The sequence below is a fragment of the Gossypium arboreum genome, chromosome 12 (genome assembly GCF_025698485.1).
Source record: "Gossypium arboreum isolate Shixiya-1 chromosome 12, ASM2569848v2, whole genome shotgun sequence".
In the NCBI taxonomy this organism is placed as follows: domain Eukaryota; kingdom Viridiplantae; phylum Streptophyta; class Magnoliopsida; order Malvales; family Malvaceae; genus Gossypium; species Gossypium arboreum.
This window is the reverse complement of record NC_069081.1, coordinates 87,392,895-87,416,845: the sequence shown is the minus strand read 5'-3', so window position 1 is coordinate 87,416,845 and position 23,951 is coordinate 87,392,895. Positions and strand designations below refer to the sequence as shown.

At 34.5% G+C, this 23,951-nt stretch overlaps 1 protein-coding gene across 1 annotated transcript; it reads right to left on the bottom strand.

The window, feature by feature from the left end:
* Window positions 1-21,050: 21,050 nt before the first annotated feature.
* On the bottom strand, window positions 21,051-23,639 carry LOC108477522 (cation/H(+) antiporter 15-like). The gene is made up of 3 exons (XM_017780063.1): window positions 23,439-23,639; window positions 22,355-23,350; window positions 21,051-22,247 (listed from the first exon to the last, which is right to left on the bottom strand). Exons 1-3 carry the CDS (start codon window positions 23,637-23,639, stop codon window positions 21,051-21,053), a joined length of 2,394 nt encoding a protein of 797 aa, XP_017635552.1.
* Window positions 23,640-23,951: the final 312 nt, after the last annotated feature.

Sequence of the window (23,951 nt, the reverse complement as noted above, 5' to 3'; positions counted from 1 at the left end):
CTTGTTGAGTTGAGTCCGAGTTCGTGAGATGTAACTAGGCATCCGAACTTGTTGAGTTGAGTCCGAGTTCACTTATGGATGCAAACGCCCGAGCTCGTTGAGTTGAGTCCGAGTTCGCTTATGGGCGGGTTACATGATTGCTTGATTGAATATGTGGCACTTATATGCAAATTATCCATGTATCCGAATTATATTCCGATGTGTTCAACGGGTAAAGTTTTACTCACATGGAGGAATACTCGAGATGAAAAGAGACGTATTGGTAAGTGATGAGAAATGGATATTTTGGACAGGTATGTATTTAACCCTCGGGTTGAGTGTTGATTACAACCACGATAAGGTAATAAGATGATGAAAAATGATTAAAAAAATGTGATAAGTGTGTTAATGATATATGCTAATGTTGATTAGTTTGATTGTTTGTTATGTTAATTATTATTTACATATGAACTTACTAAGCATTTATGCTTACTCCCTCATTCTTACTCATTGTAGTTTTGGACAAGCCAGTTCAGGAGTCAGGATAGGTCGAAGGCTCAGTCACACTATCAGGAAGATTTTTGGTAAATGGCTTGTAAATTTAAGTATGGCATGTATAGCAATATACTTATTTTGTGTAAATGATTTTATGATATGGTGACAGAATGGTTGAGAATATATTTGATAATGATAAATTATGAAAATGGTAAGTTTAGATTATGTTTGATGTTAAGGAAAATTATTAAGATACTTAGTGTATAAAAACTCATAATGAGGATGAAATTTGCCATAAATGTAATATCGCAAGCAACAACGACGTGAGTTTGAAAATTTACTAAAAATCATAGAAATTTAATTTGGTGATTGACTATATATAAAATTTAATCTTATTATGTCTAGTTTCACATGAAACAAATGAAACAGGTAAAGGAATTATATGTTAGAAGATATTTGAATTTTAGTGAAACAGGGCATAGCAGTTTCTGAATCCCCTGTTCCTAATTTAGAAATTCACCATAAATTGTAAAGATATAATTAGGTGGTTTATTTTATATCCTAAGAATCCTTATTGAGTCTAGTTTTAGGATAAACAAACCTCATAGTCATATGAATTTTTTACAGAGAGAAAAGTGGTTCGAAGTAAATAGAGGTCAGACCAGTCAAGTCCTGAAATAGGGGTAACTTTAACTAATAAACTATACTAATTGGCCCAACCAAAAATTTTATAAAAAAATTAGTAGATAGGTATATGAGTCTAGATTCAGGGAAAATTTACGGATCTTGATTTCGAGTTTCATAACTCGAGATATGATTTTTCTTGTGACTGTGACGCATGTAGCTTAAAAGCTGTGAATGTAGAAACAAATAATCCAAAGTTCTAAAAATGTTAAATTAAGCTTAGTAACACCTCATACTCGACTCCGGCGACGGTCTCGGGCGTGGGGGCGTTACATGGTATCCTCTAGTTCCCAGGTAGGTTTTTCTATACCATGTCGTTGCCAAAGAACTTTTCCTAAAGCCACCTTTTTATTTCTTAATTCCTTTGTTTCATGGGCTAAGATTTTAGTCGGTTCTTCACTGTAAGTCATATCAGGCTGAATCTCAACTTCTATTGGAGAAATAACATGTGAAGGATCCAACAGATACCTTTGTAACAGAGATACATGAAAAAAATTATGAATCCAATCAACTACTGGTGGTAAGGCTAACTGATATGCAACATGTCCAATTCTTTCTGTGATTTCATATGGCCCAATGAACTGTGGACTCAATTTTCCTTTACGGCCAAACCGGAAAACTTTCTTCCAAGATGATACTTTTAAAAATACCTTGTCACCAACCTGAAATCCTATTTCTTTTCATTTAAGACTAGCATAGGACTTTTGACGGTCAGAGGATACTTTCAAACTATCCTGAATTACTTTCACATTTTCTTCAGTTTCACGGACTAAGTCAACTCCGTGTATCTTTTTCTCACTAAGCTCTATCCAATACAATGGTGTTCTAGATTTCCAACCATACAAAGCTTCGTACTGTTTCATTTTGATACTACACTGATAACTATTATTGTAAGTGAATTCAACTAAAGGCAGATATTTTTCCCAATTACCTTCAAATTTCAAAATACAACACTGAAGCATATCTTCTAAAATCTGTATCACACATTCAGATTGACCATCTGTCTGGGGATGGAATGCTGTGTTGAAATGTAACTGTGTACGCAGAGATTCTTGCAATTTGCTCTAGAATCGAGATGTAAATCAGGGATCTCTATATTAAATAATAGAGACAGGTATTCATGCAATCTGACAATCTCAGAGACATATAATTTAGCCAATTTATCCAAGGAAAAAATCTATACGTATTGGAATAAAGTGTGCATATTTTGTTAACTGATTAACAATTACCCACATGGCATCTTTCTTCTTTGGAGACAGAGGTAATCCTGACACAAATTCCATGGTAATTCTTTCCCATTTCCATTCCGGTATTGTAACTGGCTGTAATAATCCCAAAGGAAACTGATGTTCATCTTTTACTTGTTGACATATCAAACATTTTGATACAAATTTAGAAATATCCCATTTCATTCCCAGCCACCAATCCATCTTTTTCAGATCATTGTACATTTTATTACTACCAAGATGAATGAACATGTTACCATTATGAGATTCATTTAAAATCTTCTATACTAGTTCTAAATTATTCAGTACACATATTCTACCTCTGAATAACAAACAACCATCAGTCCTGATCTGAAATTTTGAATTAGGAGTCGACTCATACTGAATCTGTTTTGCTTGTAACTTACTATCATCTTTTTGAGCTTCAGAAATCTGCTGCAAAAATGTTACTCTAGCTTTTAACTCAGCTGTGATTGAACCATAATCAAATAACATCAATTAAGTATTCATTGCTCATAAAGCAAACAGAGATTTTCTACTCAGAGCATCTGCAACCACATTAGCTTTTCTCAGATGATAGCCAATAACTAAATCATAATATTTCAATAACTCAAGCCACCTGCACTGTCTCAAATTCAAATCTTTCTGTAACATCAAATACTTCAAACTTTTATGATCAGTAAATATATGACATTTTTCACCAAACAGATAATGTCGTCATATTTTCAATGCAAACATAGTTGCAGCTAACTCAAGATCATGTATCAGGTAATTTCTTTCATGTGGTTTTAGCTATCTTGAAGCATAGGCTATTACTTTACCTTTTTGCATCAAAACACAGCCTAAACATTTAACGATGCATCACTATAAATTACAAATTCCTTACCCGATTCAGGCTAAACTAGCATAGGTTCCTCTATCAATAAAGCTTTCAACCTACCAAAACTTTGCTGACATTTATCAGACCACTCAAATTTTACATCTTTTTGTAGCAAACGAGTCATTGGAGAGGCTATCATTGAAAACCCTTTTACAAACCTCCGATAATATCCAGCAAGTCCTAGAAAACTTCTGACTTCAGATACGTTCTTTGGTGGCTTCCAATTTACAATAGTTGAAATTTTGCTTGGATCTACTCAAATACCTTCTGCAAATACAATATGTCTGAGAAAACCAACTTCCCATAGCCAAAGTTCACATTTACTAAATTTGGCACACAGTTGCTTCTCACGCAGAGTTTGCAACACAATTCTCAGATGATCTGCATGTTCATTTTCATCTCGAGAGTAAATCAAACTATCATCTATAAATACCACCACGAACCTGTCTATATACGATCTAAAAATTCTATTCATCAAATCCATAAACACTGCAGGTGCATTTGTTAAACCGAATGGCATCACAAGAAACTCATAATGTCCATACCTGGTTCTGAAAGTTGTCTTTGGCACATCAGAATCTTTTACTCTAAGCTGATAGTAGCCAGGATGGAGATCAATCTTTTAAAATACAGTAGCACCTTTCAACTGGTCAAATAGATTATCAATTCGAGGCAATGGATACTTGTTCTTTATTGTAACTTTGTTGAGCTATCAGTAATCAATGCACAGCCTCAAAGATCCATCTTTATTCTTTACAAACAAAATCGGTGCACCCCATGGTGAGAAATTAGGTCGAGCAAAACCTCTATCAATCAGTTCTTGTAACTATGCTTTCAACTCTTTTAATTCAGTAGGAGCCATTCTGTAAGGTGCTATAGATATTGATGTTATTCCCGGTATAAGATCTATAGAGAACTCCACTTCTCTAACTGGTGGTAAACCAGGTAATTCCTCTGGAAACACATAAGGAAATTGACATACAACCGGCACTGACTGAATCTCTGACTTAGATACTTTAGTGTCTAACACATAAGCAAGATAAGCTTCATAACCCTTTCTGACATATTTCTGTACGGATATTGCTGAAATCACATTAGATAACCCATCTAATTTATCAGATTCAACATGGAGTAATTCACCACTCTGACATTTCAAAACAATATATTTCTGTTTGCAATTCACCACTACATCATATTGAGTTAACCAGTCCATTCCCAAAATCACATCAAATTCATCAAATGGCAATAACATCAAATCAGCTAAAAAACAATAACCCTTTACCATCAATGGATAGTTTTTATAGAGTTTATCCACCATAACATACTGGCCCAAGGGGTTTGAAACTTTAACCACAAATTCAGTGAATTCAACAGGTAAATTTTTAACAGACACTAGATTTGTGCATATGTATGAATGTGTGGAACCAGGATCAATCAAAGCAATAATATTAGATCAAGTAGAGAAAATGTATCAGTAATGAAGCCTAGTGTAGAGGCATCTTCTCTAACACGAATAGCATATGTCATTGCCGATGCTCGTGCCTCAGATTTAATTGTTGTGTCCCTTGTAGTACCTCGGCTACCACAAACATTACTGGGATGACAGGGTGGTCTGCCTCTTGAAGCGGGATTACTCGGCTTTGAAGTTTCTTCAATATATCTTTCAACCCTTTTAGAACAATCTTTAAGAAAATGATCAAGAGAGGCACATTTATAACATGTTCCACTTCTCAATCGAAATTTCTCAAAATGAAATTTATTACAAAATTTACATTTCGGTTTAGGATTACAGACACTACCAACATTGGTTACAGATGGAGATGAGGATCTAAGGTCAGAGCATTGAAAGCCTTGCTCTTTTCTAGAATATCCTACTGATGTTGTAACACGATCATAATACTTCTTTGATTTCTTAGAAGCAGATGATTGTGACTTGTTCATAATTCTTTTACCAAAAACCCAAGCTTCTCTTACTTGTTTCTTTTCTTTACTCAATTCTTCAGCTTTATGTGCTCGATCAACCAATATTGCACATTCCCTTAATTCAAGAATACCAATCAGCAACTTAATGTCTTCATTTAAGCCCTATTCAAAATGTTTGCACATATCAGCCTCAGTTGGAACCCACTCTTTGGCATACTTGCTCAACCGAACAAATTCTCGCTCATACTCAGATGCAGTCATATTTCACTATTTGAGTTCTAAAAGTTTTTTCTTTTTCTGATCCAAAAATCACTGACTAACATACTTCTTTCTAAATTCGGTCTGGAAAAATTCCCATGTAATGTTTTCTCTTGGTACAAAAAAAGTTATGGTATTCCACCAATGATAAGTTATGTCTTTTAATAAAGAAACTGCACCTTTCAGACATTCAGTTGGTGTACAAGATAATTCATCTAAAACTTGGATGGTATTTTCCAACTAAAACTCAGTTCTTTCTGGATCATCCTCTAAGTAGCTCTAAATTCCTCTGCCCTATACTTACGAATGTTATCTACCGGAGGCTTACCAGTTCTAATGGGTTCAACACCTTGTGGTACCTCAGGAACCGGTTGAGAAGCAGGTGGGGTAGGTTGTTGTACAACTTCTTATATACTGAGTGATTCATTCATTCATCATTGGAAAGAAGGCTTGTTTTGGCTCCTCACTTCGGCCCTCAGATACGTGCCATCCACTACTAGATGTAGCTTTTTGAACTGAAGTTGAAGCATTGCTCTCAGCTTCATCGGATTCACATCTAGCTTGGTTGGATGACATTACTATATGAAAAACACATTTAAAATGGTTAGGAGATGTCACACTATCACAAATTATATAATGGCATGTATAGCTAAACTCATACTTGCTACGTTCAATCTAAGAATCGACTAAATTGTAGCTCTGATACCAATAAATGTAACACCCCTAACCCGTATTTGTCACCGAAATAAGGTTACAGAGTATTACCAAAGTTTACAAAATATTTGCAGGTAATTCATGTCATTTATTACTCATTTATCAGGATTATTCATAACGTCCCTTAAATGGACCTTCGAGGCCTAATATGAGTATTAGAATTGAGTCGGGACTAAATCAGGAACTCATAGAATTTTTCGCAAAATTTCTAAAATTTCCCTAGATACAGGGTACACACGCCCGTGTGGTCCAAGGATACGCCCATGTGACCCTAAGACACGCCTGTGCTGCAGGCTGTGTTCGACCTGTGTAACTCTCTGACTTGTGCCACACGGCTAGCCACACACCCATGTGTTAGGCCGTGTGGTTAATTACAATTTTCAAATTTAAGTGCAGGTTTCACATGGCCAAGACACACACCCCGTGTTCTAGGCCGTGTCGCACACACGGCTGAGACACACGCCCGTGTCTTTGCCCGAGTGCTCAATTCTGAGCATTCTGTTTCTCAATTTTAAAATGCAGGGAACACACGGTCTAACCACATGCCCATGTACCAGGCCGGGTGTCACACACGGTTATGACACATGCCCGTGTGTCTACCCCTGTTGACAAAATAAAGCCATTTCCTAGCTTTATTTCTCACCCAAATTTGACAATAAACTATACCAAAGCTTACAAGTATATACCAGCCAATTCAAGTATTAATTTCAAGTCAATTCTAACATATGTAATCATGATTATAATCTTACCTTTATTTAACTTATAGGTTAAGCATAACTTGATCAATCATATTTAATAAACTTAACAAATAGGTATTTATTTTAATAAAACCTTATAGTTATACCAAACAAAACATTACTAGCCATCCCAATAGCTAGTTTGCAAACCACATTCATATGCCATCAAAAGCCAAGTTACCTATACATGCCATTATACCAAAATGAGGTTACTATTTATACCAAAACAAGCTAGTGGATAGTGTGATGATGCTCCAAACGTTCCCAACCTTCACGAGCTTCCGAGCACTATAAAGCAGAGAAAATAAAATCTAGTAAGCATTATATGCTCAGTAAGTTCGTATAACAAGAATTGAAACTTACCAATTAAATTTAACAACACTAAGCATACAATTAACATGCTTTCAACATTTTGAAAAATGTACCGAAACACATGGACTCAATCAAGTAAGTTAGTCATGTAATACATGTAAATGTTAAATAAACATAGATGAGCTCATCATATAATCCTTCATCAAACAATTCAAAAGCATTCAGGGCATAATTCTATTTATCTCATCATTTTCCCATGTCAATAGTGTTATCCGTTGAATTACTGAAATATTGATGGATTCTCAAATAGTACACTCAAGGTGTACATATCTATAAACCGTCAATTCTTATTCAGGGAACATACTCTCGAGCCACATGTCAAAATGCTTAAACGAGCCATGTAATCATGTAACAAGACACTTATCCGAGCTAATTAAGAAACTCATAAGAGTTTTTATAACAAGACACTTATCCAAGCTAATTAAGAAACTCATAAGAGTTTTTACTCAGGAAGCTCGTAAAGCCTTTCAGATATCTCCGAAGAGATAATATCAAGGAGCTTCGGATAAGGTAACAAAGAGTTCAAGCAAGCTTAACAGGACACTCATGAATAGCTGCATTTGTGTCCACATTATTTGCAGAATCACAACCGATCGTATGTCAGGACACTCACAAAGAGTTGCGGTAATGTGCAACAAATGCAAGATCATTACTAATCAGGATGCTCGCAGGAACTATATATATATATATATATATATCTCAAGATGCTCTAGAGTTATATCGGGATTACTCGTCTGAGCTGAATTCCGTCTGCAACATATGCAGAATCATATTTCATGTACGGGAAATCACATGATCCATCAATTTTCATTATTCCAACAGAACTTACAATTTAATGACTTTTGCAACCATGTAACCATTTCATGTATTTATAACATTTATATAAATTACATAAACATCTACCACATTCAAATCAAATACAACATTTAATTAAAACATATTAACATGCGAAATTAAATTACACAAATTTACCTCGAGAACAGTTCGTATAAGAAAATCTACTAATCCGAAACTTTCTATTTTCCTCGATCTAGCTTTGAATTTGTCTTATCAGATCTATATAAATGAATTTAATCATCAATTTCTCACATTTCATATTCTATTGAACTCAATTTACATCATAGGCAAATTTACCATTTTGCCCCTAAGTTTTTCGTAAATTCCAATTTCATCCCTAGGCTCGAAAAATTAAATTCATGCAATTTACTTCTCATTCCAAGCCTAAACGAAATTTTAATATACAATTTAGAGCACATGTATTCTATAAAATTCAGAATTTTTCTTCAATTTTCACAACTTTACAATTTAGTCTATAAATCACATTTTCATCAAAATTCACTTTGTAAAAATTGTTTATCTATCAACAACCTTTCATTTTATACCAAAAATTTCAAATTTTTAGCATATTCATCCATGGAAAAATTTCTATACTTTGATAACTTTTCAAATTAATCCCCAAAATAGATAGATTAGATTATCTCGATCTCAAAAATATAAAATTTACTAAAAACAGGACAAGAATACTTACTCAATTAAGCTTGATTAGTTTCTTCTCTCTCTCCTAGGGTTTCCATGTATTTGGGGAAGAAAATGACATAAAATAAAATGATATTTTCTTTTTAATTATTTATCATCTTTTAATTATTTTAGTTTCCAATTTAGTCCCTAACTTTTTCTAATTTTTCCATGGATGAATCACCAAAAATATCTACTAACTTTTCTTTAATGGTCTAATTACCATATAAGGACCTCAAGTTTTGAATTCCATAGCTATTTGATCCTTCTAGCTACTAGAATCCAACTTTTGCATTTTATGCAATTTGGTCTTTTCCATAATTAAGTACTTAATCGATAAAAAATTTTATCAGAATTTTCATATGACATTCCTAACATAATTCAAACCATGCAAAAATATAAAAATAAATTTTCTTTCTGACTCGGATTTGTGATCCCAAAACCACTGTTCTGATTTCACTGAAAATGGGCTGTTACAGAGATGAATCATCTTTTCATTATCGGTACCATTATAACACCCCTTACCAGGTCCAATCACTGGACCTGAGCTATAGGACGCAACAATAGTTAACAGCGCAATTCACATATAGTTCCAAATTAAAACATTCAATTAAAAAATCAAAACAATTCATAATCCATGCATAATATGTAACGCCCTGTACCCGAGACCGTTTCCGGAGTCGAAGACGAGGTGTTAACGGACTTAATTCATTACTTAAACAGCTCATACAATTCATTTAAAATTTCCAGACAAGCTGGCTAACGCATCACATCGCTTTAAAATCATATCTCGAGTTCCGAAACTCAAAATCCAATTCCGTAAATTTTTCCTGAAACTAGATTCAAATATCTATCTACTAATCTTTTTCTAGAATTTTTGGTCAGGCCAATTAGTACAGTTTATTAGTTAAATTCTCCCCTATTTCAGGGTTTGACTACTCTGACCTCTGTGTATTACGAATCAGATATCTCCCTGTACAGAGCTTCAATGACTATGCTGTTTCTCTCTAATAAAACTAGACTCAATAAGGAATCTGTACATATAAAGTATGACTTTTAATTATCTTTGTAAAATTTATGGTGAATTTCCAAATTCAGAACAGGGGATCCAGAAATTGCTCTGGCCCTGTTTCACAAAAATTTAAACATCTCATAAAATATAGCTTATATACCTGTTTTGCTTCATCCATATGAAAATAGACTCATAAAGCTTCGATTCCATAACTTATTCATTATTTAATTCCATTTTTACTATTTTTAGTGATTTTTCAAATTCACGTCACTACTGCTATCTGAATCTATTTTTTTGGTAAATTTTACCTATTTCATGGTTTCCATGGATTAGCTAGCAATTTGACATACATAACACCAAATTTGATCATGATTAGCCATTCCAATGGCTAATCATTACCAAGCATTTCCATACCACTCAATAACCATATCATAAGACCATATATACAAAATGATTATAATGCTATACATGCCATACTCAAAATATACAAGCCATTATGCCAAGATGGTATACGGATAGTGTGAGCGAGCCTCCAACCGTTCCCGATTTTCGAAATGGCTTGTCAAAACTACAAGGAATGAAAAGGAGGAGTAAGCATAAATGCTTAATAAGTTCACATGCAAATAGCAAGTAACATAACCATATAAGCAAACATAAAACATCATTTGCATAATCGTCACCAAGACATTCATATCACATTTTCATTTATCATCTTACCATATTGTTGTTATATCGATTTTTCAACCCGAGGGTTAAGTACATACCTGTTCAAAGTACCCATTTCACAACACTTACCAATACGTCCCTTTCATCTTGAGTATTCCTCCATTTCAATAGAACTTTACCCATTGAACACATCGGAATATAATTCGGATACATGGAAAGTTTGCACATAAGTGCCACATATGTAGCCAAGCTACCATGTAACCCGCCCATAAGCGAACTCAGACTCAACTCAACGAGCTCGGGCGTTCGCATCCATAAGTGAACTCGCACTCAACTCAACGAGCTCAGATGCCTAGTTACATCTCACGAACTCGGACTCAACTCAACGAGTTCGGACGCTCGCATCCATGAGTGAACTCGGACTCAACTCAACGAGTTCGGATGCCCAAATATCCTAGTGACATGTCACTTGTATCCTAATCCATTCCTAAGGTTCAACGGGACATTTTTCCCAATCATATGTCTCAACCATCTTCTATGGAATGTCGATACCGATACTCGGTAGTATTTCACATTTTCCAAGTATATCACATAATTTGACATATTATCAAACAATTGTCACAAGTATGATATTTCATAATAATTATCATATCATTTAAATAACATTAAAACATTTAAAACAATAACTATGTTACAAACATTTACATATGAACTTACCTCATATGCGAAAATGGCTACTTTTACCATTTCGTCCACAACTTGGTATTTTCCCCATTTTAGCTCGAATTTCAGTTTTCCTTGCTCTATCATTTAAAATATAGTCTAATTAGGACTCACATTATTCAAATTGACCCAAAATCATATTTTGGAAAAATTACAATTTTACCCCTAAACTTTTGCATATTTACACTTTTGCCCCAAAGCTCGTAAATTAAACTTCAGCCTATTTTCTTATGTTTTATGACATGCTGATCATTTTTCCCTTCTATGGCAACATCAAATTCTCACTCTAACATGTACTTATGACTATTAGGTATTTTTACCGATTAAGCCCTTTTGCTCGTTTTCACTTAAAACCGAGTAGCCCAAGTTGGCTAACATAATTTAAAACCTCATATTCTATCCTAAAACACCAAAATACACAAATTTCACCTATGGGTATTTTTCCAAATATAAACCCTAGGTTAAATTATTGCTAGCATAAGCTAAATCGAGCTACCGAGACTTCAAAAACGTAAAAATCATTAAAAACGAGGCTAGAACGGACTTACAAGCGAGCTTGAAAGCTTGAAAAACCCTATCCATGGTTTCTCCATGCTATATTCGGCCATGGGGTTGAATATGAGCAAAATTGGCTTTTAATTTTGTATTTTAATTCATTTTACCCCTAAATGACCAAAATGCCCTTACTACTAAACTTTCCAAAAATTCCATCCATGTCCAATTTTTGTCCATAGACTTAGAAATTGGTAAAATTTCTATTTAAGACCTCCTAATTAATATTTCAAAACAATTTCATACTAGAAACTTCTAGAATGCAAGTTTTGCAAATTATTCGATTTAGTCCCTAATTTCAATTTAAGCACTTTATGCATAAAATTTCTTCACGAAATTTTCACACAATCATGTAATCATATCATAGACCTTAAAATAATCATAAAATAATTATTTCTATCTCGGATTTTTTGGTCACGAAACCACTATTCCGACTAGGCCCAAAATCAGGATATTACATAATATGAATTACAAAAAACCAAGTCTCAATCGAGCTTATGAAAGCTCTTAATTTGACCCGAGTACAAATAATAACTAAATTACAAACTTTTAAAAATCTAGGGAAAATCACAAAATAGGGTCACATGGTTGTGTTTCTAAATCGTGTTAAAAACTAACACCGTGTAAGTTGGAGTCACATGGTCGTGTATCTAGGCTGTGTAACTCCCTATAGTCATATGGAAATTCATTGACCAAATCTATAGTAGCACACAAGTGTGTGGCCAGTTCGTGTAACAAACTGAGATCGTGTTTAACAAAACCTTTCAATTCAAAACAAAGCACACGGTCATGTCACTTGCCCATTTCTGACATACGGCCATGTGTGAGCCGTGTATACCAAATAATACCTTAATATGCAAGGTACCAAACCAAAAACTTACATATGCCACAAGTACTCATTTAACCATTCTTTTAACCTATTCAAAATGCACCAAAAGCATACTAAATTATATTATTTTCCTAATTCTAACCAATATGCCTCAAGGCACCTTAATCACATACAAACTAAAATGAAACATCTCAATTTATCTAAACATTTTATACCAAAACATTCATTCCATTGAAAACCAATCACACATCAATACTCATCCCATTCTATATCCATCAACTAAACATTTAACCATTCACAAACACAAACACATATCAAGGCTTGTAAACATACCATATAACATGTTACCATTTAACCTATTTGAGCATCTTATGCCATTTCCATTAACTTACCATTGCACCTCATGTAGTAATCAAGTGACATTTACATATATATATATATATATATATATATATATATCTACATTTCTTCACATTGGTCACATAACAACAACTTTCAAGTACAATTCTTAACTAGAATCACGTTACCATCATTCCAAATAACACAACCATTTAGTGAGACTTATAAACATATCAAAACATTGTCAACCAAGATGATACTTATGCATATTAAGCCTATATACATGCCACAAAATCAATTATTGAACTATAAAAGATCTATCGAGATAGAAACTGGATAGTGTGAGCTCCTAGCTGATCCAATCTTCACGTTCCGCAAAAGATAACTACAAGACAGGAAAACATAACCGAGTAAGCAATATATATATTTAGTAAACTCGTAGGTTTTAAAATCGTAAACTTACCTTATATAGAAAATTAACATATAAAAATAACAAGTTTAACTAAGTTTCTTGTCATAGTATATCACAATCGGAAGGTAAGCATTTAATATACAATTGTATAACTCATTCATTCATTCATATCTATTAATTCAATGCCACTTCATTAGAATTATCAAATGAATGTACCATCTAGCTCTATTAAAGCATAAGTACATATAACCATATGAATACATTTCCAATCAGTATACAGAATCAGAAAATAAAATTTTCTTTTAAATAGTTAGCCCAATGGACTAATTGAATATATACGGATACACGGGCAACTACACCACACCAGTAAGCACTGAAGTGCCACTGATGTGCTTTACCAGTAGGTACCAAAGTGCAAATCCCGTACAAGTGCGCAACTAACCCTATTTGTAGGTTAATTGTATCCTATCCTATATTCATCCAAGCTCAATGCATATATTAAATTCATAAAATACTATTAAGATAAGTATTAAATTTAATTTAATATTGAATTTATTAAAAGAATATTATTTTGGAATAGTTAATCTAAAATTAAATTCTCTGGTAGAGTCCCAGTAGGAGTGTAATTCTTCCATTGCTCAACCATCGAAGTGTTGGGAAATGTATCCATACTGTAGTAAACATGTAATTATTATTTTTTATTTATTTGAATGATAAATCAATAAATAAAGTTAATTTCACATTTTACTATTATATCTTTTGTATTTTCTGTCTTTTATATTTTGCATGTATAGCGAAATTATGACAAGCAAATATTAGCTCATTGATTGTCTAAAGTTTAAACTAAAGATTAGTGGCATTGTAAGAACATTTACATTGCGAGAAAGACAATTTGCTTGAGTAGATAATCTAAATGAGTCCGTAGTCTCGTAAAAGAATCAAAGTGAGCATTTGATTCAAATACTGAAAATGATTATTATGTCGTCTACAATTCCAATTGGAGAGATGGCTAGTCATGGCTATCGAAGCAGTTAACTCCACAAGTAGAGACTTAGATGTATTCATTGATAGAATGATACATTGGACTGGACCCAAGATGAATTAATTTTTAATACATTTGTGAATTAATTTACTTGCGAAGTTCATGGTGTGATTTACCTAAATCCTGAGTTAGTCACTGACTCTACGTATGTAACTCATGTGCTTTGATATAAGTGGAGGCTTTTTCTCTAAAGATGTGCGAGCCCACAGCCGGTATGTTGGGTACATGACTTGTGTATGGCATGGCTTTACTAGTAACAATGGAATTCATAGCTCAATTAAAGAGTTAATGATACATTCTCATTGGCATTTTGTGGATTGATAAATATGGAATGTGGCTATAGGTACATTCTCATTGGCATTTTGTGGATTGATAAATATGGAATGTGGCCATAGGTTGTTTGTTCTCGAACAAGTAATTTATCACAATCATTTGTTGATAGTGATCATATTAATCATTAAGAAAACATAATGGTGTCAATAAGATAAAATAGGATTGTATTAAATGAACGAATTTAACTCAAAAGAATCAATGATATCATATGAGGGTAACACAAAAATGACGAGATCATTAAACAAAGCAGTTTGATGAATTGCTTTCGTACAGAGTATACAATAAGGAGTGTTCGATCATGGCACTTCTTGTGGACTGACTCCATAATTAAGTAATTACGAATTATAGGAACGATACTTCTGAACATAATTGTAATAACTAGAACCTAATTGTATATGTCCGATTGGTCCCTCTACTAGCTCAACAAAAGCTCGATCGGATTGCATTTGAATCAAAAGAAAATTCTATGACTTTGGAAATAATTTAATTGAGTTGATTTATTCGATTTGGAATTAAATTATATGGTCGTGAGAATTGTTCAACTAGAGAATTTGATTAAAGATTTTTCTTGGAAAATTAATTTGGAAAATATAAGTGATTTTTGGAAAAATTAATTTTGATCAAGTAAAATTAAATTAATCTAACTAATTAAAATTAATATGATATCTTTGGAAATTCAATTTCAAGTCAGACAATTGGCCCAATGGGTAATTGAACTTAAAAATTGGACCTGAGATCATAAATTGGGCCCTAGAACCCAAAACTGAAACCAATACCCAAAATTGGTTGAACCGGGCTGATGGTCCAATCGGTGGTTAGATCAGATTGGTTGGGTCATCATTGACCCAGACCAAATCGACAGCAACCAAACCGATTCGGGGTGTCGTAAGGGTGTCGTACCTTCATCATCAGACACGGTGATGCCAGCAGCACCCTGGTGACCGACGGTAATTGATTTTCGATGGTTGAGTAGTGAAAAAGTTACACTCTTACTGGGACTTTAACAGAGAATTTGATTTTAAATTAATAATTTCAAAAATAATATTTTTAATAGTTTAATGTGAAATTAAATTTAATACTTATCTTAATAGGATTTTATTAATTTAATATTAAAGTGATTATATTAATATTAAATTTAATTTAATATTTATCTTGATAACTATTATGTTAATGTAATATTAAAGTGATTAAGTTTAATCATAGTTCAACTCTCTAAACTCTCCCTACATAAAGAGAGAGATTTCTAGACATTTTTTTTTTTGGTTTACTAAAGAGATATTTAGTAATCTGTTATGTGAATTATTCAATTTGTAAAATTAAACTTGACTTGAACTTGAAAGTTAAATTATTTATTCAAATTGATTCGAAAATTTGAGTAACACGATTCGATTAACTCGAAATTTAATTTTTTTAATCGAGTTGGGTTTTGATAGGAGTAGCGGCAGATTTGAAGGAAGGTATCCAACTATTTGAGATGTTTAAAATAAAATACAAATGCAGCATACAGTAACAACTGTGAACCAACGCATAGGTTGGACTGAACAACAATTATTCCAGAATTGAGACCCTAAAACTATTTTTAAAGCATGAAAAATGGTAAGCATTTGAGTAAAAAGATGGCTACGTGGCTTCCTGATCGGAGTTAAAGTAGTAAACAAATTGTTGGAAGCTTTGAGGCATATTCTCAATTAGTAAAGGTGGATATTTGAATAATAAAACTATGGTTTTATATTTTACTTCATGAGATCTTTACAATGGCATATCATATGCTCAAAATGATTGAGTGATAATGAGAAATTGATGCTCAAAATAAGCTACTTGTGAATTAAGTTGAGAAAAATGAAAAGTTTAGTCTCACATTGGTTAGATAAGAAAAGTGGAATATGTTTATCTATGAGAACCAAATTGGTAGTTATTGAAGGACTAAACTAATATTCTCCCTCATGTGTGGGGGGTTTGCAAATCCAAATCCACCGGGGTTGGGGACGCACGTGGGTGACACAAAATATTTAGACCAGTTAGACTTTTTAAGACCAGTTAGACTTTTTGGGCCCAATTGTCATTGCATTTAATTAAGGTTTAAGTTATCTTCATTCACAGAAACGTTTTGTAACACCCCCTACCCGTGTCCAACACCGGGATAGGATACGAGGTATTACCGAACTTAAACGCAAACGATCATGCAATCCGAGCCATAAAATTTTGTTTCAAATTAAAACCAACCGAATATGTTCTTAGTGTCCCTATTATGGGTCTACAAGGACCATAACATGCATTTAAAATGGTCCGGGACTAAACTGAGAACTTTGGAAAGTTCTAGGAAAACTTAGAAATTTTTCTCATAAAACAGGGTCACATGCCTGTGTGGACATAAGGGCACGCCCGTGTGTCATCAATACGCCCGTGTCCTCAGGCCTTGTAACTCTCTGTTTATGACATCAGTACACAATTTGAACCGCACGGCCAGGCCACACGCCCGAGTCACCAGGTCGTGTCTCTCACACGGATGAGACACATGGCCGTGTCTCAGCTCGTGTAGCCAACACTTAGGCTATTGTCCAAGCCTTCATGTTACCCACAATCCCTTACATCTATATACACATCATAATAACAATTCATAGCAACATTTTAATGATTAAAACACTCTTTATTAAGACACAACATGACATTTTCGAGGCATCATACACGTTTTACATATCCTCACATTATACCAATTCTAGGCATACCAAATCTCATTTATTTGACCAAGTCAAATACTTTACCACTTATTCTCTTATCCCATGATTATCAACTTATCTATCCAGCATTCACATTCAAGGCATTATTATCTTACTTGCCCTATTATACATTAACCATGGTCATGACCACTTCGATGGTCATGAAGCATTCATCACACATGCATGTCACAACACCAATCATGCATGGCCAACCATCATGCTCACATCATTTCATCACAAACATTTTAACATAGCATGGATAGATCGATTTACAAACCATACTCAAAAGGAGTCGTACCCTATGGCCATATACAAATAAATCACAATAAGCCAATACATTTGGCCAAATCATAGAACACATATCATAAAAACTAATTCCTATACATGCCACTCACTTGAAACTTCTCAACCTATGTATCAATATCTCAAGGTGATAGCTTGGTAGTGTGATGTTGCCTCCGATGTTCTCCAACCCCGAGCTGACCTGACAACACTAAAAGAAATGGAAAGGAGGGAGCAAGCTTTACGCTTAGTAAGCTCGCATGAAAATAATAAGCAAGGAATTAATATGCTATTTCAATTTCTCTCTATTTATTAAAATTAAGTCAAGCTATTTTATTGAGTCATAGTCACTAAATCATTTATATCTAGAGCTACGAAACTCCAAATTAAGATCTGTAAATTTTTCTAGAAACTAGACTCACATATTTTTACCATAAAATTTTCATAATTTTTGGTCTAACCAATAAGTACAGTTTACTCTTTAAAGTCTCCCCTATTTCACTGTCCAACAGTTCCAACCTCTCTTCACTAAAACTTAATTATATCTTATTAGGGGATTCGAATAATATTCTCGTCTATTTCTATTGAAAATAGACTCATTAAGGACTTATTCATATAAATTATAACCCATAATTATTTTTTTACTATTTATAGTGATTTTCCCAAGTCAGAACAAGGGATTCCAAACTTATTCTGACTCTGTTTCACAAGAATTCGAATATCTCATAATATTAAATTCTTTTTCTTATACTGTTTTTTCTTGTGAAACTAGACTCAATAAGGTTTCATTTCATATTTAATTTAGCATTTAATTCGACTTCCACAATTTTTTGTGGATTTTCAAATTCGGACTATTGCTGCTGTCCAAACAGTTTTAGAGTAACAAAATGATGTTCATCATAAGATTGCCATAAAAATACTATTCTCATATGTATCGTTCATCTATTTGCATTCTTACCACAAGTCCATTTCATTTCACGTGTCAAATACATGTTCATGGGTTTCGAGTACGTACCTGTGCTATCTCTTAGCACAACCACTCATCCAAACATGACAATCATATGCATCATACTAGTATCATCTAATCATAGATGAGTTTATCGTTTCAAGTATTTCCATTTCTATTTCTCATGTTAATCCCGTTGAATTTCTCGGGGATCTTGATGGATAGCCCATTTACCGTCAATTCATACTAGTGATCATCTTAATACACACTCCCGCGAACCTTACATCTTACGGCGGGAATACCAATCCAGGCTAAATCCCCCGTAGAATAAATTCATAGAGAAATGTCGGGATTACCAGTCCAGGCTAAATCCCTTTCAACGACAATTGCTCTCACAAGCTCGGATCTAAATTGTCAGTCTAGGCTAAATTCAGTCCTCAATCAGATTACCCGTCCGGGCTAAATCCATAATGCACACATATTCTTCGGGAGCCTCGATCACTCAAGGAACACCTGTCTAAAAGATCCTTTCTATTTTGAGATCATCGGATTACCCGTCCAGGCTAGATCCTTTACTTCAACATATGCAAGATCTCATATCATGTAAGAAATGATATATCCATCGGATATCCCTTTTTATTCAACCGGGACACTTTATCCACTTTTCATTAGTACAACCTTTCCCATGTATTATTTCACAATGTCTATCAACATTATAATTCATGCATGAATACACATTTTAATGTTTATTTGAGCATTAATCCATACAATAAAAATAACATATCACCTAGTTTTCATACAAACTTATTCATTTCATTTAAAATGTCAATTTCCATCAAATTTCCATTAACATCAAATTCAATACAATCATAGCAAGATATATTTCATGTATAACAATAATAACTTGAACAATATTCTCATTAAATCACGCGAACTTAACTCGAATACGGAAATGACAAAATTACTATTTTAGTCCAAAACTTGTATTTTCCCGAGTTAAGCCCGAATCTCGATTTTCTTTATCTATCATTTCAAATATAGCCTATTTAGGACTCACATTATTCAAATTAACACAAAAATCATATTTTGGAAAATTTATAATTTTACCCCTAAACTTTCACATATTTGTAATTTAGTCCCTAGGCTAATAAAATGAAATGTGTTCAATTTCTTGATTACCCAAGCCTAGCCAAACCATATTCAAGCTTATGGCAGCCCAAATTTCTCATTAAAACATATTTTTAGTTACCTATTTTACACCTTTTTCAATTTAGTCCTTTTTAGGCTTTTTCATGAAAAATCACTTAGTAAAATGTGTTATATACACTTCAATGTCTCATATTCTACCATTAAACATCAAAATACTAGCAAGTCATGCATGGGTAAATTTTTAAACATAAACCCTAGCTCAAAATAATGGTAGAAATGAGTAGAACATGTTACCGGGATTTCAAAAATGTATAAAACGTTAAAAACGAGGCCGGGATCACTTACTATTGAGTTTGGAAGCTTGGAAACCCTAGCCATGGCTCCCCTCTTGATTCACATGACCGTGGGAGGAAGATGGACACATTTGGCTTTTAATTTTTGTCTTTTAATTCATTTTACCCCTAAATAACCAAAATGTCATTTTTACCATTCTTTCAAAATTTACCCTTCCAAGCCCATTTTTGTCCAAATTTTAGAAATTGGTCAAATTACTCTTTAAAAACCTCTAATTAATAATCTAATTCAATTTCATGCAAAATGCTTCTAGAACACAAGTTTTACAAATTATTCGATTTAGTCCTTAAAGTCTAATTAAGCACTTTTCACATAAAATTTCCTCATGAAATATTCACACAAGCATAGAGACATATCATAGACCTTATAATAATCATAAAATAATTATTATCATCTCGGATTTGTGGTCTCAAAACCACTATTTCGACTAGGCCCTAATTCAGGATGTTACGTTTTGGCTCCATTAGTTAAAGATTTCCAAAAATTCTTCCCTTAAATTTATTTTAAGAACCTAATAATCTAATAGGGAAGATACACACTCAAATATTTTCCAAAGTTTTTCGAGATATCTTTCCCTGCAGATTTTCCAATCTGTTTTCTGGTGATTGAAGAAGGCGAGGCTTCGTTGATCACATGCTCATCTTGTTGTTGTATCCTGGGAGACAATCGACCACCCTTTCTCCAGCACCAAAGGAATGACCAAATCTGTCTTAAGGAGATTGTTTTATAGGCCTCAACTACAGGTTAATATTTTTATTTTTATTTTTATTTTATTTTCTGTTTTCCAGTTTTACATATTTTGTTCTTTTTCGATCCTTATTTTTACTAATGTTTGTGCAACAAAAATGATGTGTTGAACACAATATATATGTACATCATCCCATCTTGTGTGGTTTGATTGAAGCAGAGAGTTAATTGTGTTTACTAGATCCAGTTGAGAGAAGAGCAGATTGCTGGACAACCAAAACAGAAGGTGGTGACTCAAAATCCAATGAAACCAACGCCTCCCCGAGCGGCCCCAGTTCTGGGGAATCACTCCAGTTGGATAGCCCTGCTGTCAATGGACATGCTTTACCATGCGCTCTTCCTACTACGTACAAATTGAAATCACTGTAAGCAGTATTTATGGTGGATATGATCTCGTCACCGCTGTTAACTAGTTCTTCCACATAAGCTATAGATTGATCATGCATTGTCCTGAACCTGAACTCATTCACATAATCATCATCAAGCTGCTTCTGCTTCTCTCTCTCAAATGTTGTTGTGAATATCTCATGATCATCTTCTTCCACCCCTTCACTCAACTCTGAAACATCTTTTCCTGGAACGAATCGGACTAAGGTAAGTATTAGGCGTGGATTTCCTGCCATTCTCCAGGCATAAGCTAAGGCCTCCCGGTCGTTAGGTCCCTCGATGAAAAACATGGCAACATGACACTCCTGCGTGTCTTTTTGCGATTCTGAAACACCCATTAGGCCACGATTCACAAGTAAACCAATGGAACAGGAGGAAGTTGCTAACAAGTTTTGGTTCACTTGCTTATGCTCAATGTTTTCATCTGTCCATCCACCAACCCCATCGGGTCGCTTGTGAAATGGGATCAAAATGATACTGGCAAACTTGTCTAGTGCAAAGTTGTTGACATCCTCGTGCATGGTGGCGTAAGGGGACACTGCTGTTAGAGGCTGAACAGCTGCCGCAGGGTTGTCTCTCTCAAAAGATTCAAAGGCACTGACAATCTGCTCAGCCTCGGCTTTTTCCCGAGTGGTATTGATTTCAGTATCCACGGTTTTATTTTTGTCATGGAAAATCAGCATTGCAGATGCTCGTGTGAGCTCAACCAAATGAGCAGCAAAGACAGTAATTGGGGAATTTCTTGTGGCATTTGAATTTTGCAAGAGACTGATCAAGCCCGGTAAATTCCTGGTGGAATGAACGCAAACAAGAACTCGAAGTGGTGCGTCTGGTTTACTTCTCTCTAAGTTTCTATGATTGTATGGCCTCAAATGCCTTGCAGAATTGTGAGTCCAACTCACTATCGGACCTGTAATGATGGTCATGAGAAAGATGGCAGCCATAATCCATGTAAATGTTTGTTGGTCAAAACCCTGAACAATATATAAAAATATATACATATTGTGTGTTAAATTATAGTAATTATTGTGTCAGATAAAAGAAAAAAATAATTAATCAATTAGAGAATGAAGAAAACCACCTGCATGTTTCGTCCTTCATTAAGAACAATGAGCGCAAGAACTCCTTTGGTGTTCATGAGGACTCCAAGGGCCAAACCATCCCGCATTGGGAACTTGAAGTAGAGGCAGACAAGTAGAGTACTTACAATCTTAGCAAGGGAAGCCAGAAGTATAACTAAGAGCACCATTCCTATAGAAACATCGGCAAATATAAAAACGAAATTGGTCCTAGCGCCAATAATCAAGAATGTAGGGGGCAACAGAATCCCCATTATGAACTCTTCAACTTTGTCCTTGATGCTAGCCCCAAGCTTTCCACCGGGTATCATCAGTCCAAGCATAAAAGCTCCAAACATGGAATGTGCACCACATAATTCTGTGATAAAACCCGAGAGGAGCACTAGTGATAGAATGAAATATATGTGGTTATCCGGAATCGGTGCATCTTTGCTGCGTTGGGAAATCTTTTTGGCTATCTTACGGATATATGGGCGCAACACAAACCACAAGCTTGCCATGCACACCATCACTGGGATTGCAATGTGCAATTCATTTCTCCCACTGATTATACATACAGCTACCACCAGGAGACTCCAGCATGATAGGTCACAAACAGCGGCTGCAGTCAATGCGGTTTTACCAAGATCCGTGTACATTAGCTTATGGTCTGAAAGTGCTCGAGCCAGGTCGGGAAAGCTGGTAAGGCTAAGGGCAATGGACCAGAAGTATGCACCCATCTCAGGTGCGCGTACACTTGTTTGGTGTTTCAGTATCGTGGCGTGTAATCCCACTCCTGCAATGAGGGGAAAAATAATACCAGCAATGGCAACGCTAAAGGCTGTTTTCCCCATTTTTTGAAGTGGGGTTATGTCCATCTCCAGCCCCACCAGAAACATATAGAAAGTTACCCCCAGGTTGGCCATTGTCTCCAGAAACAAACTCGCCTCGAAAGGAGTGATATGATTTGCTACCCACCCTAGATTTCCTAGCACGCTTGGACCCAGCAGAATCCCAGCCTACATTATCAAGAAACAACAATAAAATTATAGTCTAAGCATCTTAATTGCAAAACAAATAATATCCTATCCTGCTATTAATACATACAAGAAGCTCAGAAAGAAAGCGAGGTTGGCGAAGAGGTCTGAGGATAATCATAAAAACACGAGTGATTGCAATGAGGAGACTTAATTGGGTCAGAAATATAGGAAGCTTATTCATGGCAGGGTTTGTTGATTGCCAGAATGTGTTGGATATAGGCTTGCTTTCATTGTAACATATGGTAAACTCTTTCCTCCCCCCGAACATTATCCTATACTTTCCATTGATTACGAAATCTTTTCTGTGTGTACTCATTTTGCCTCTTTTTCTTTCTCAGACTTGGGTAGATTTGGAGACAGAAAAGAAGTTCCAAATACTACAATGCATCAAACTACTCGTACAAAAACAGCATCCTTGTCTGTCTGTAGCTCTTGAATCCAAAAACCAGCATATCCTTAATTTAATTCATGTCTTTTCATTTATTCACTCTGTAAATCAACTGTTTCTAACTACTTAATCTTTCTTTGTTATTTAGTTTCAACCAATCCTCCCTATTGCTTTTAACTAATGCACGCTTTA

Coding starts and splice junctions, on each gene's coding strand:
- LOC108477522 (XM_017780063.1), bottom strand. CDS start 23,639: ATGTTCGGGGGGAGGAAAGAGTTTACCATATGTTACAATGAAAGCAAG. Junction 23,351..23,438: donor GCTTTCTTTCTGAGCTTCTT/GTATGTATTAAT, acceptor TTGATAATGTAG/GCTGGGATTCTGCTGGGTCC. Junction 22,248..22,354: donor ATGAAGGACGAAACATGCAG/GTGGTTTTCTTC, acceptor TATATTGTTCAG/GGTTTTGACCAACAAACATT.